Raw genomic sequence first — 15,462 nt, 5'->3', positions numbered from 1 at the left:
TATATCCATTAGAAGTGTGAAGAATAACAAATTACAAAGCAAATAGGAAAGGGAAAACGAGAACAGTGAAGAGACTAGAAGAAAGTAGTTCTGGTTTTGTTTTTAGGTGGGATTTTATATGTGTTGTAGGCAGATATGGCAAGTTTGAAGTAGCTGAATGGCCTTTCTATCTATCTTTCCTTCTTTCTTATTTAAATTCAAGTTAGTTAACATATAGTGTAGTCTTGGTTTAGGAGTAAAACCCAATGATTCATCACTTAATATAACACCTGATGCTTATCCCAACAAGTGCCCTGCTTAATGCCCATCACCCATTTAACCCATCCACCTCCCCTCCAACAGCCTTCTGTTTGTTCTGTGTTTAAGAGTCTCTTATGGCTTTCCTCCCTCTCTGTTTTTATCTATTTTTCTTTCCCTTCCCCTGTGTTCCTCTGTTGAGTTTGTCAGATTCCACATACGAGTGAAATCATAAATCTGTCTATCTCTGACTGATGGATTTTGCTTAGCATAATACCCTCCAGTCCTATCCAGTTTGTTGCAAATGGCAAAATTTCATTCTTTTTCATCACCAAGTAGTATTCCATTGTGTGTGTGTGTGTGTGTGTGTGTGTGTGTGTACCACATCTTTATCCATTCATCAGTTGGTGAACATTTGGGCTCTTTCCATAATTTGACTATTGTTGATAGTACTGCTGTAAACATGGGGGTGTGGAGGTGTATGTGCTCCTTCGAATCAGCATTTTTGTATCCTTTGGATAAATACTAAGTAGTGCAATTGTTTGGTTGTAGAGTAGTTGTATTTTTACTTTTTTGAAGAACCTCCATACTGTTTTCCAGAGTGGCTGCACCAGTTTGCATTTCAACCGACAGTGCAAAAGGGTTCCCCTTTCTCCACATCCTTGCCAACATTCCTGAGTTGTTAATTTTAGCCACTCTGACTGTTGAGGTGGTATCTCAGTGTGGTTTGGATTTGTATTTCCCTGATGATCAGTGATGTTGAGCATCTTTTCGTGTGTTTCTTAGCCATCTCCATGTCTGCTTTGGGAAAATGTCTGTTCATATCTTCTGCCCATTTCTTCCCTGGATTATTTGTATTTTGAGTGTTGAGTTTGATAAGTTGTTTATAGATTTTAGATATTAACCCTTTATCCAGTGTGTCATTTGCAAATACCTTGCCTTTTAGTTTTGTTGATTATTTCCTTCACTGTGCAGAAGCTTTTTTATCTTCATGACATCCCAATAGTTCATGTTTGCTTTTATTTCCCTTGCCTCCAGAGACATGTCAGGTAAGAAGTTGCTCCGGCCGAGGTCAAAGAGGTTGTTGCCTGTTTTCTCCTGTAGGATTTTGATGGTTTCCTGTCTTACATTTATTTAGGTCTTTCATCCATTTTGAGTTTATTTTTGTGTATTGTGTAAGAAAGTGGTCCAGTTTCATTCTTTTGCATTTTGCTCTCCAGTTTATCCAGCACCATTTGCTGAAGAGATTGTCTTTTTTCCATTGGATGGTCTTTCTTGTTTTGTTGAAGATTAGTTGGCCATATATTTGTGGGCCCATTTCTGGGTTCTCTGTTCCATTGGTCTGTGTTTGTTTTTGTGCCAATACCATACTGTCTTGATGACAGCTTTGTAATACAGCTTAAAGTCTGGGATTTTGATGCCTCCAGCTTTGGTTTTCTTTTTCAAGGGTACTTCAGCTATTCGGGGTCTTTTCTGGTTCTATACAAATTTTAGGATTGTTTGTTCTAGCTCTGTGAAGAATGCTGGTGTTATTTTGATGGGGATTGCATTGATTGTGTCTTGCTTTGGGCAGTATTGGCATTTTAACAGTATTTGTTCTTCTTTCTGTGAGTGTGGAAAATAGTTTTCAGTGTACAGATCTTTTACCTCTATGGTTAGGTTTATTCCTAAGTATTTTACGGTTTTTCGTGCAGTTGTAAATGGGATTGATTTCTTGATAGCTCTTTGCTGCTGCTTCATTACTGGTGTATAGAAATGCACCAGATTTTCTATATATTGGTTTTATATCCTGTGACTGCTGAATTTGTGTATCAACTCTAGCAGTTTTTTGGTGGAGTCTTTCAGGTTTTCCATGTAGACTATCATGTCCTCTGTGAAGAGTAAGAGTTCGACTTCTTCCTTGCCAATTTGGATACCTTTTGTTCTTTTTGGTGTCTGATTGCTGAGGCTAGGACTTCCAGTACTGTGTTGAACAACACTGCTGAGAGTGGGCACCCCTGTTGTGTTCCTGATCTTAGGGGGAAAGCTCTTAGTTTTTCCCCATTGAGAATGCTATTAGCTATGGGCCTTTCATATGTGGCTCTTATGATGTTAAAGTATGTTCCTTCTTTCCCTATTCTTTTGAGAGTTTTTATCAAGATGCTGTATTTTGTCAAATGCTTTTTCTGCATCTGTGGAAAGGATCATATGGTTCTTATCCTTTTTTTTTATCACATTGATTGATTTGAGAATACTGAACCAACCCTGCAGCCCAGAAATAAATCCCACTTGATCACGGTGAATAATCTTTTGATGTACAGTTGAGTTCGATTTGCTAATATCTTGTTGAGAATTTTTGCATCCATGTTCATCAGTGATGCTGGCCCATAATTCTCCTTTTTAGTGAATGGCCATTATTTTCAATAATAAATTTAAACGTGTTTATTATTTTTTAGCATTTAAAGTATTTAATGAATAACTTGTATAAGCTTAAGCTTTTTTAATTGCATGGTAAGTGTTATTAATTGAAAGACATTCCATCTCTTTCAACATTTTTTAGGAGATTGAAATAAGCAATGTTGGACTTGGAGAAACAGTTTTGAAATACCTTGATTGGGGGAATAGTAACCTTATAATTCGTATTAGAAAATAATTAGAATCAGATTGTGAGCTACTTTGTTAACTTGGTACTTTAAAATTCTAGGATGAAGAAATTAATCAACAGAGCCAGTTGGTAGAGAAACTAAAGACACAAATGTTGGATCAAGAAGAGGTAAGTTGAATACTTTACATATTGCTTTCAGGAGAGCTTTATAATTTGTCATTATTATTTGAACATAAAAGATGAACCTACAGATCTCAAAATATACTAGAGTCCATTTAAAAATGTTTTGAATGTGACTGGTTCTCTGTGGGTTGTGCTCTCTGTGCTGTCATATGGGTTGAAGCAAAGATTGATTTCCTCTTAAAGTATTTGTTTTTTATTATTTTTTTTTAATGTTTATTTTTGAAAAGGAGAGAGACACAGTGTGAGGGGGGAGGGGCAGAGAGAGAGGGAGACACAGAATCTGAAGCAGGTTCCAGGCTCCAAGCTGTCAGCACAGAGCCCAACGCAGGGCTCGAATTTGTGAACCTTGAGATCATGACCTGAGCTGAAATTGGACACTTAACCAACTGAGCCACCCAGACACCCCTAGGAATTTGTTTTTTGTTTTTTGGTTTTTTTTAAGTTAGAGTTCTAACTGGAGGGGAGAAGATAACAGTTTTCAGTATTATTCTTTAACATATTTCTAATGGACTTTTTAACTCTGTCTTCTTTTCTTGCTTAAAATATGGTGCTGTTTTATCTCCTTATTCTCCCCAAAACATTTCTTACTGATTTTTGAGAAAGACTTACTACACTGGACTGGGATAACTTCAGACTCTCCTTCCCTTCATGGAAAGTATTTCCCCAAGGAAATGAAGGAAAGAATATAAAAAAACAGCATGTTTTATTATCAGTCACTTAAACACACAGAGTTTAAAGGGATGATTAAAGAAGGAAAATACTGATTTCTGAATTACTTTGACCTGTCTTTAATAATTGCATAATTTGAGGTATGACTTATTGTGGGAATGAGAATATCAGTGAATGAAATCCTTTGGGACTCCTCTCTCACCATGTCTACCCTCATTGAACCCATTCATTTCTGCCTTCTTTCAAGTTTCTCTTCTCTAGTTTGTCACCTAGTTTGGACCGTCAATTTATCTTACCTGGGAGAGCAGGAGGATAATTGAAAAATGGTACATCATGTAAGGTTTGTTTTGGAAATGTGGGGAAAAACTGTATAGCTTCAATAAGGAAAAGATAGCAACTGTCTACCAACTTAATCCTGGTCACGTCATCTTTGCACTTATTTAAATTATAGCATGTTTTCTCAAAAGGGGCACTAGTAATTTGCATAATTTTTCATTATATTATTCTGTTTTGTATGTTATAGGACATTTAGTACCCCTGGTCCCTACTTCTAAGTGCCATTAGCATTCTGCCCCATTAGAAATACTCCTACACATTTCCAAATACCCCTTCTTTAAAGCCACTGACCCTGGATGATTACAGTGTTCTCCAGTCTAGTGTCTTGATTTCTCTCCAGTTCAAATTTTATTTGTTGATACTAAATTTTCCTGGGGCATAATTTAGGTGTCACCCCTGGTTGCCCAAAGAAAATCTGAAATCTTCTAAACATCTACTAATTTCCTTGTTTTTCTATGCTCACCATTCATGAATCTAATATGCCTGTTCCTTTCTATTACATTCATTTACACATGACTAAGATACCTATTCTAGGGGCATCTGGGTGGCTCAGTGGGTTAAACCTACAACTTCGGCTCAGGTCATGATCTCACGGTTCGTGAGTTCGAGCTCCATGTCTGGTTCTGTGCTGACAGCTCAGAGCCTGGAGCCTGCTTCAGTTTGTGTCTCCTTCTCTCTCTGCCGCTCCCTCACTTGCATGCACATGCACGCTTTCAAAAAATAAACATTAAAAAAAAAGTTTTTAAATGCCTGTTCTAGCCTCCTTCTTCGTGAATAACCTACAGAAATACCTACCCTCCTGTTTTAAATACTACCAAGTACTTTGTTATGTGTTATGTCCTGTTGCCTCTTTTATGGCTCTTACTTAACATTCTATCTTATGCGTTTATTTATGTACCTGTGTTTCTTCTACTAGATTCCTCAAAGACAGAGTCGTTATTTGATTTCCTTGCTGTCTCCCACAGTGTCTAGCACATTGCCTGCACATAGTAGTTAGTAAATCTGTTAAATGAATAAATACTAACAGCTAATTGCATCCATATTTTATTCACTGTATATAGCATATGATGAAGCAAATAGATTTTTTTAAACCTGTATACTTTTACTCTTCCATGTAGCTTCTGGCATCGACCAGAAGAGATCAAGATAATATGCAGGCTGAACTGAATCGCCTTCAAGCAGAAAATGATGCCTCTAAAGAAGAAGTAAAAGAAGTTTTACAAGCCTTAGAGGAGCTTGCTGTCAATTATGATCAGAAGTCTCAGGAAGTCGAAGATAAAACTAAGGAATATGAATTGCTTAGTGATGAACTAAACCAGAAATCGGTAAACTATGATTTTGTTTTGTTAATACTTTATTATTATTTTTTTAATGCTTGTTATTTTGAGAGTGAGAAAACATGCATGCATGGGAAGGGTGGGGGAAGAGAGAGTGAGAGAGAGAGAGAGAGAGAATAAATCCCAAGTAGGCTCCACACTGTAGCACGGAGCCCGGCAAGGGGGCCAGTCTCAAGAACCATGAGATCATGACCTGAGCCGAAATAAAGAGTCAGATGCTTAACCAGCTGAGTCTCCCAGGCGCCCCTAATACAAGTATTCTTAATTGAAATTATCTCAGTAACTTCTTTCTATGTAAGCCCAGGACTGATGGTATCAATTCTTAAGGAATTCCGGGTCTCAACTTCACTTCCTCCTTTATATGAAGCCTTAGAGGTAAAGGAAGAAGGCTGTTTTTTTAGTTCCTGAAAGTCTATTAATGGGTAATTAAAATGCCATTTTAAGACTTGCTGACTATTCTTAATATTCTGATGTTAAAGGGGAAATAAGTTAGCTTCTAGTTGCTAGAATAACTTCTAGTAAAGTTATTAGATGATTGTTCAAACTGTAAATTGAGAAAAAGAAAAATATATAACTTCATATAATTTGGGTTTTGTTCACTGTTACAAATCCAGCCCCTGGAGCAGAGCCCACCTGGCACATCTTCCTTGTGATTCCACAGTAGATAAGAATCTTTGTTTGTCATCATTGCTATAGAACAGGATTTGGCACCCTCCTGGAGTGATGCTGAAGATAATAGATAGCTGTGATAATGACTGCTATACTTCCAGCATCACCGTGGATGAGCTTTCTCATTAAGGATTTATTATTGCTAATGCTAACTTCTTGTCTAGAAACCACATCTAGAGTTGGACTCAGGATCAGTGTTCACTGCTTACTTCCCTGTCCATGTTCATCTATCTAAAGGAGCGCAGTCAACACTATTTCTAAAGTTTTCATACCCCTGATAAATTCATTTTCCCTTTCTAATCTCCAAAGTTAAGCTGGAAGTTACAATTTCACAGCATGGAAACCAAGGTGCCTTTATAGCTCTTATTGAGTTGCATTATTAGCAAACCTAATTACCGTTTGGAAGAGCAGTAGGAATTTCTTACATCTCTATAAGCTGTAAGTTGGTCTTTGGTCACCTATTTCAGTCTTTAAGACATTTGTGTCTGTGTCCCAGTTACGAAGCTGAATCTGTCAGCACTGTATTGGTAATAGGAGTTAGAAACCTTATAGCATTCTGCATCTTTGTATATGCATACAATATTCCTGCTCAGTTGTTAGAGAAAATACCTGGTGATTTAGACATTAAAGCTTACTACCTGGGGCTCCTGGGTGGCTCAGTCAGTTGAGCGACCGACTTCGGCTCAGGTCATGGTCTCACGGTTTGTGAGTTCAAGCCCCACGTCAGGCTCTGTGCTGACAGGTCAGAGCCTGGAGCCTGCTTCTGATTCTGTGTGTGTGTGTCTCTCTCTCTCTGCCCCTCCCCCCACGCATGCTCTCTCTCTCTCTCTCAGAAATAAATAAACATTAAAAAAATTAAAAAATAAAGCATATTACCTTATGAGAAAGATACCTGGTATTTTATATTAAATTTGGTGAGTACACTACTGATATTCAGAAACTTAAGGAAATGACCATAAGAAACAAAAAACTGAAATGATGGCATCTTTACTCATTTATTTTTAGTGCAACTTACTTTTAGTCAGTATCTGACTTGTGCTATAATGATTAGTTTTAAAGTGGCCAAAATGGTTGGACTTTTCAAAGCTGTGGTGACTTTCTTGTTGATAAACTAGCTATTATTTTAAACTTAAAGTAATTAAATTCAGTAATACTATTTTATCACTATCTCCTAAATAACTTTATATCATGTAGTAGTAGTAATTATCAGGTGGATTCTTTCCAGTGACTGTGTATGTAGAAAGTATATAAAGAAAACCTACAAACCATCTAGAAAATTCAGTTCTAACATTAATTTGCTCAGACTCTGTTTCCAAATATAAGCTATACTGTGGAAGTAAAAGAAAATTCAATCTAATTAATATGGAAATTTCCCATTTCTAGGCAGAAAATATTACCAGTCTCAAAAATTAGTGAAATGATACAAACTACCTGCTCGTAATGGAGCATAATATGGCTATTTTATGTAGTCTATTAGGTCTGAAATATTTTGTAAGTTTGAACTGAGAGCTGTCCCAGAACTCAGTAGAATAGTTAGTTCAAAAAACTGAAAGTAGAGGGGCACCTGGCTGGCTCAGCTGGTGGAGTGTGTGACTCTCGATCTCATTGTTGTGAGTTTGAGCCTCACGTTGGGCGTAGAGAATACTTAAAATTAAAGTCTTAAAAAAAGTCGGAACTAGAAAATAATGCTTTTGTAAGTACCGGGTGAAAACTTGGGATGTGTCAATATTTGAAGTAATATTTCATTGAATAGATTTAACTGTGTCTTTTGTTTGGATTATGTTAGGCAACTTTAGCAAGTATAGATGCTGAACTTCAGAAACTTAAGGAAATGACCAACCACCAAAAAAAACGAGCAGCTGAGATGATGGCATCTTTACTAAAAGACCTTGCAGAAATAGGAATTGCTGTAGGAAATAATGATGTAAAGGTAAGTAATAATAACCAAATATTAAGCATAATTATTTGTACACCACTCATACTTATGTTTACTACTAACTTTTTGTAAATTTCTTTTCATACCCATTATCTCATGCACAACAGCAATGCATAGTAGATGGTAATAGGTGAGAAAAGAATAAGGGGCACTCAGAAAGTGTATTCAGTAAGTATTTGGACCCCATGTTTGGTTCTTTACTATGTATGTTTGCATTTAGGAATTATGTTAGTTACAGTACTTGAAAGTATGTCACTGGGACAACAGTGAAGATTAGCTCAGGGAGTAAACTTGTAAATGAATTGGCCTGTGGTTTGTTTTAAATGTTTGAAAAGATAAAAGATGGATATGCTTATTAATTTTTTTAAGTTTTATTATAAAAAATTTTAAACAGTAGAGAGAATAATACTGTGAACCTCAGAGTTATTATCAAAAATTTGCCACACCTATTTTATTTATGCCTTTTTTCTGATAATCTTTTTTAGGGTACTAACATTGGTTATGTTAGCACTAGGCATGTGGTAAAAAAAAAAACGTTTAGTGACCTGGTTTTAAAACTTAGACCAGAAAAGCACACTAGGACTCTTAGCTGCAAGCACATGCACATAATATGCAAGATTTGTATGTTGCGCTAGGTATTTGTTTGGATTTTATCTTCTTGATTAAAGCTTAATTTTGTAACAAAGAGAACAAACTAGGGTTGATAGTGACAGCCTACTAAGGATAAGAAGCCCAGTTTAACAAGAGCTTGAAATGAGTAAGTTTGCAATATGGAACACACATTCCTTTTGTCAATTGTTATTCAAATTTGCTGTTTGTTGATGGAGGCAGGGATTCATTCTCCTCATATATTATTGGTTAACATTGTCATGCCATTGAAACAGAGGAAAAATGTTATTGTTAAATACTGGATGACTTGACTTGTTCTCTCTCTTCACTCGCTTGTCTTTTCACTCACTTCATCACTCGCTTCTGTCATTCATTAGGGTGATCTAATGTGAGATGATAGAGCTGTGGGAATCTTTTGGGATGGAAAAGTAAATTTACTTAATATCACTAAACACTAGAATGGTGTTCAAATTTTGCTTTGTAGATTTGCAGCTTCTTTTTAGAAAAATCTTCCCATTTTGTGTTCAACTAATCTTACATGAAAAGGTGGTAAAGATAGGGAAAATAAGAGTAGAAATTTCGGCTTATGCTCAGTGGTAGAGCCAGTGATAGAATACAGGTTCCCTTACTCCCAGACTGCTTTTTTCACTATACCATTATAGCATTTTGAAAACAAGTCAGCCTTGCAAATAGCTTCTTTTTTTTTTTAATGTATGGATTCTCAATATTTTTGTCATTTGTATGTAATTCTTTTCCTCTTAACATCACCAGTAAGTACTGCTTGTGTTTTTTACGTTATGGTTCACTCGTGTTGTACAATTTTGTGCATTTTGACAACACATAATTCAGATCCACCATTACAATATAATAATGTAGATTACCTAACAAATCCCTTGTGCTTTTTACCCTATTCATGCCTCAGCCCTGAACCTCTAGCAGCCAGTGATCTTTTCACTATGTGTGCAGTTTTGCTGTTTCCAAAATATCACATAGTTGGAATTAGACAGTAAATGTCCTTTTCAAACTGGCTTATTTTTCTTAGCAATGTGCATTTAAGGTTCTTCCGTGTCGTTTTGTGACGTGATAGCTCATTTCTTATATCACCAAATATTCCATTGTATAGACGTACTAGTTTGTTTATCCATTCATCTGTTAGGGTTACTTCCAGTCTTTGGCACTTATACATAAAGCTGCTATAAACTTGTGTACACGTTTTCCTGTGGGCATAATTTTTCAATTCAGTTGGGTAATACCTAGGAGCATGATTGCTAGATCATATGTTAAGATAGTGTTAGCTTTGTAAGAGACTCCTAAGGTGGCTACAGCATTTTGTATTCCAACCAGCAGTGAGTGAGAGAGTTCTTGTTACTTCACACCCTCACAAGTATTGGTGTCACAAGTATTGGTTTTTTGGTTTGAGATGTATAGTGTTGTTTTAATTTGCATTTGGGATGTTTTCTTATCTTGAGTTCTTTGTATATTTTGGGTAACAGTCCTTTATCAGATATGTGTTTTGCAAATATTTCTCCAAGTCTGGCTTTATCTTTTCATTCCCTTTAATTTTAATGACGTTCAACTTGAAAATTTTTTCTTTCAGGATTGTGTTTCTGGTATTGTATCTAAAAACTCATCTCCAAACCCAAGGTCATCTAGATTTTCTCCTATGTTCTGGAGGTTTTTTGGTTTTATACTTACATTTAGGTCTATGATCCATTTAGAATTAATTTTTCTGTGAGATAAAAAGGGTCTGTCCAGCTTCATTGTATTACATGTGGATGGATAGTTTTTCTAGGACTGAGTCTTGAAGATCTATCTCCAGGTTACCTGGGTGGCTCATTCGGTTAAGTATCTGACTCTTGATTTTGGCTCAGGTCATGATCTTATGGTCTAGAGATGTGGGCTCTGCACTGAGTGTGGAGCCTGCTTAAGATTATCTCTCTCTCACGCATGTGTGTGCATTTGTTCTCTTGTGTTCTCACTGACGCTCTCAAAAAAAAAATCTCCATTGAATTGCCTTTGCCCCTTTGTCAGAGATCAATTGACTGTATTTGTGTGCGTCTATTCCTGGGCTCTCTTCTGTTTTAGTTACCTGTCCTTTTGTCAGTACCCCCACCGTCTTGATTACTGTAGTTTTAGTAAGTCTTTAGGTTAGATAGTGTCAGTTCTTTGATTTTGTTGTTCTTTAGTGTTGTGTTGGCAATTCAAGGTCTTTTGCCTTTCCCTTTAAACTTTAGAGTCAAATTTGTTGATAGCCATAAAATAACTTGCAGGAATTTTGATGAAGATTATGTTAAATCTATAGATCAAGTTAGGAAGAATGGACATCTTGAGTCTTTCCATGAATATAGAATATCTTCCATTTATTCAGTTCTACATTGATTTCTTTTGTCCTATTGATTTTATACCTATTCTATTACATTTATGCCTAAATAATTCTTTTTTTCTTTTTATTACAATGTCAGTGCCACTGTGTTTTTAATTTCAAGTTCCCTTGTTCATTGCTGGTATATAGGAAAGTGACTTTGGTATGTTAATCGTGTATTCTGCAATGTTACTATGGTAGTTTATTTTAGGAGTTTTTTTTTTAAACAATCCTATCTGCAAACAAAGACAGTCTTAATTTCTTCCTTTTCAAGCTCCACTTAATTTTGACACTGAATATTGTACTGGAATTTTGTAATGAAACTTAAGGAATGTACAGTTACCACAGTTCTTTTGGTGAGCTTAAGAGTCATCTTTCCTCTGCCGCCTACACATCAGTATTTGTAAAGTTTTAATTTGGACTCACATATGATTAGGAATGAAGAGGAAATCAAAAATAGAAGCAAGTGTCATCAGTTTTGTTTGTTTTTAGGTTGCATTTTTTTTTTTTTTTTCTCTTGCAAGCATGTATTAACATTAAGTTTTAGAAAATAAGGAAGGCAAGGGACTCCTTGGGAGGCTCAGTTGGTTAAGTCTCTGACTTTGGCTCAGGTCATGATCTCACAGTCTGTGGGTTTGAGCCCTACGTCAGGCTCCATGCTGACAGCTCAGAGCCTGGGGCTGCTTTGGATTCTGTGTCTCCCTCTCCGCCCCTCCCCTGCTCACCCTCTGTCTCTGTCTCTTTCTCTCTCTCTCAAAAATGAATAAACATTAAAAACATTTTTTAAAAAAACAAAATAAGGAAGGCGAGGCGTCTGGGTGGCTCAGTTAAGCGTCTGTCTTTGGCATAGGTCATGATCTCTCAGTTTGTGGGTTTGAGCCCCGTGTGGAGTTCTGTGCTGACAGCTCGGAGCCTGGAGCCTGTTTCAGATTTTGTGTCTCTTTCTCTTTCTGCCCCTCCCTCCGAGTCTCATTCTCTTTCCCTCCTTCCCTCCCTCCCTCCCTCTCTGTCTCTCTCTCTCTCTCTCTCTCTCTTTCTTTCTCAAAAATAAATAAACGTTAGGTGCGCCTGGGTGGCTCAGTCAGTTGAGCATCTGACTTTGGTTCAGGTCATGATCTCACAGTTCATGGGTTCAAGCCCCGCATCAGGCTCTGTGCTGACTGCTTGCTTGCTTCAGAGCCTGGAGGCTGCTTTGGTTCTGTGTCTCCTTTCTTTGCCCCTCCCTTGCTCCTGCTCTCACTCTTATCTCTCAAAAATAAATAAATTAATTAATTAAATAAATAAATAAATAAAGCAAGCAAGCAAGCATTAAAAACCATTATTGTTTTTAATTTTTCTTTTTTCTTCTGACAGCAGCCTGAGGGAACTGGCATGATAGATGAAGAGTTCACTGTTGCAAGGCTCTACATTAGCAAAATGAAATCAGAAGTAAAAACAATGGTAAAACGCTGCAAACAGTTAGAAAGCACGCAAACTGAGAGCAACAAAAAAATGGAAGAAAATGAAAAGGAGTTAGCAGCATGCCAGCTTCGTATCTCTCAAGTATGTATTATTATAGAACAAAGTTTAAGGAAAATGACCTTCTATAGGTTATTTTGGGTAACAATTAAAAGGGTAATGCAAGTAGTTTTTTCCTAGGTTCGCTGCAGTAGAGCAACATGAATGAATTTAACTGGGTTATGTTTACTGACATGTATAGAAATTTATTAGAAAGCTGTAACTGATTTGACTATTGAAGAATTCTAGGGTAGACAAAACTGCAAGATCCGTTTTCTGGCTTTGGCAACTGAATGGATGAGGTCCTTCACCAAGATAGGAATTATGTAAGGAGGGAAAGAGAGTAGTATTAGATGGAGAGAATAGTAAGAATATTATCTCATATGTCAGCTTTCAGTACCTTAATGTGCAAATGTTATAAGTTAAACAGGTGACCATTTCAATGATTAAATTCTTTATTGTTGCAATATATATTTAGATACATAGATAAAACCTTGCTTTCTGTTAACTTTATCTGTAAAATGTGTGTGTAAGATTTTTTTGCACTTCATTCATATCAGTATATTTTTTCCCAAAAGCATGAAGCCAAAATCAAATCATTGACTGAATACCTTCAAAATGTGGAGCAAAAGAAAAGACAGCTAGAGGAATCTGTCGATTCCCTCAGTGAAGAACTAGTCCAACTTCGTGCACAAGGTATTAGCTTTCAGTGTTTTATGACTTCTTGTCTATATTCTTCCCTTAGTATAATTGTAGTAAACTTATATTCAAACTGATAGAAAATAGTAGGAATATGGGTAATTTGCAATAGGAAACAAATAATACCTTTTAATGTGGCTTTGATGCATATTTTTGCAAAACTGTGTTTGAATGTGGAAGTGGTCAATCTAGGAATTTCCCACAAAGTCATGAGGTTGTATATATATGTATAAATCATAATATAGGGGATGTGGTGGAAAGCTATCTCATTCCCTACCATTCCCTAACCCATCTGTTCCAGGATTAGGCAAAGAAAATAAAAGAAACTGTAACCATAATACTAACACAGTGGATATAACTAAGAGTCAAAATGTTCTGAACTTCAAGAGCAAGATTTACTGTATGGCATTTGGATAAAGTCAAGTAGTGTTAAGCAACAGATCCCTCATTAAACCTATTTGCTCCTTGGTTTATAGGAAGAACTTTAAGGCTTATTTCTTCTCCTGTTTTCTCTCTCTACCCAAACAGAGAAAGTGCATGAAATGGAAAAGGAGCACTTAAATAAAGTTCAGACTGCAAATGAAGTTAAGGCAAGTTTGATGTAGCATTAGATTCTAATGACTTGAACTCGTTATTCTTGTGTTGATTAATCTTACCTTAACATCCTTTTCCCCCAATAATTTTAGCAAGCTGTTGAACAGCAGATCCAGAGCCACAGAGAAACACATCAAAAACAAATTAGTAGTTTGAGAGATGAAGTTGAGGCAAAAGAAAAACTTATTACTGATCTTCAAGAGTAAGTAAACTTTTCTTCCCTCTAAGATATTAGAAGTAACACAGAAAGATGGACTGTTTAGCAAGAGGCAATAATAAATTATTGATGGACAGTATGTCCATTTTAGAAACCTGCATTTTTCATTGATACTGTCATTTTGACTTGAAGATAAAGATTTTTTTTAGTTCATGAGCATAACTTCTAAGTTCCAGATGAAATTTTTAAAAATTAACTTCCTCTTTGAAAATTTGTTAACAGAGAAAAAACTTTATTGGAAATTGTGAGGTTTAGAAGTTTTTAAGTTTTTATTTTATTTTAATTCAAGAAGTTTTTTTTAATAGTTGTTGTCATCTTAGTTTTTCTAGAAGAGGTTTTCCCTATTTCCATAGCCATATGCATATATAGCCTAGAATTTATAGAAATTGGAGGTCTGCAACCAAATCATGATTTGAGTAAGAACCAGAGGTGACTAACAAAAAATGATAAATTTTGACATGTGGATCTTAATACCTAATTGATTTAGGGACAAGGGTTCAGGGAATTGATGAATATAGAATGAGAGTCATGATTTCAAACCAAAATATGAAAAATATTATATGACTGAAAGTAGTAGCCACGTGCTCTTCCTTTCTTTTCTCTTTGCTGTGAGGACAGGATAACAGGTAGTCTTGAGTATTTCAGTGATGAGATTATAGAACTAAAGAATTTGATGAAAACATTTTAATGGTGCCATTCAGAAAACAATGCTGTTGATACTGTGTTATGTTTGTTTTTTTGTCAGCCAAAACCAGAAAATGATGTTAGAACAGGAACGTCTGAGGGTAGAGCATGAGAAATTGAAAGCTACAGATCAGGAAAAGAGCAGAAAACTACATGAACTTACGTGAGTAAATGTTTTAATTCAAGTTTAAAAATAAAAACTAGAGGGGCGCCTGGGTGGGTCAAGTCGGTTAAGTGGCTAACTTTGGCTCAGGTCATGATCTCACAGCTCATGAGTTCGAGCCCCGCATCGGGCTCTGTGCCAACAGCTCAGAGCCTGAAGCCTGCTTCGGATTCTGTGTCTCCCTCTCTCTCTGCCCCTCCCCTGCTTGCGTGCTCTCTCTCTCAAAAATAAATAAACATTAAAAAAAATAAAATAAGATGAAAACTAGAGGGATATCTGGGTGGCTCAGTTGGTTAAGTGTCTGACTCTATTTCAGCTCAGGTCATGATCTCATAGTTTGTAAAATCAAACTCCAAGTTAGGCTCTGTGCTGACAGCATGGAGCCTGTTTGGGATCGATCCTCTCTCTGCCCCTCCCCTGTATGCACGCTGTCTCTCAAAATAAATTTTAAAACTTAAAAACTTTTTAAAAATAAAAACTAAATTAGAGGATTGCAGATATTATTCTTGCTATATCCAATGAATACATTTTTCAGTTTGTATAGGTTAAAGGGTATTTTTCTTAAACCTCTGATTTGGATTGATTTATACCTTAAAACTTGGCAGTAATATACATATGTTATTGTAGTTTAGCAAAGGCAAGATACTGTATTTTTCACTCATAGTCAAGATTCAGATTTCTGTGCT

General features: G+C 36.2%; 1 protein-coding gene across 1 annotated transcript in view; it reads left to right on the top strand.

Annotated features, from left to right (window-relative positions):
• Positions 1-15,462, top strand: part of KIF5B (kinesin family member 5B) — a 48,524-nt gene that overhangs the window by 23,813 nt on the left and 9,249 nt on the right. The window contains exons 13-20 of the mRNA XM_007092757.2: positions 2,921-2,989; positions 5,128-5,334; positions 7,802-7,945; positions 12,276-12,464; positions 12,998-13,115; positions 13,647-13,708; positions 13,805-13,914; positions 14,675-14,776. Coding sequence (XP_007092819.2) covers positions 2,921-2,989; positions 5,128-5,334; positions 7,802-7,945; positions 12,276-12,464; positions 12,998-13,115; positions 13,647-13,708; positions 13,805-13,914; positions 14,675-14,776 — 1,001 coding nt within the window. The remainder of the gene's footprint in view (positions 1-2,920; positions 2,990-5,127; positions 5,335-7,801; positions 7,946-12,275; positions 12,465-12,997; positions 13,116-13,646; positions 13,709-13,804; positions 13,915-14,674; positions 14,777-15,462) is intronic.

The sequence above is a fragment of the Panthera tigris genome, chromosome B4 (assembly GCF_018350195.1).
Source record: "Panthera tigris isolate Pti1 chromosome B4, P.tigris_Pti1_mat1.1, whole genome shotgun sequence".
NCBI classification, from domain to species: Eukaryota; Metazoa; Chordata; class Mammalia; order Carnivora; family Felidae; genus Panthera; species Panthera tigris.
This window is presented reverse-complemented; position numbering and strand designations above follow the sequence as displayed.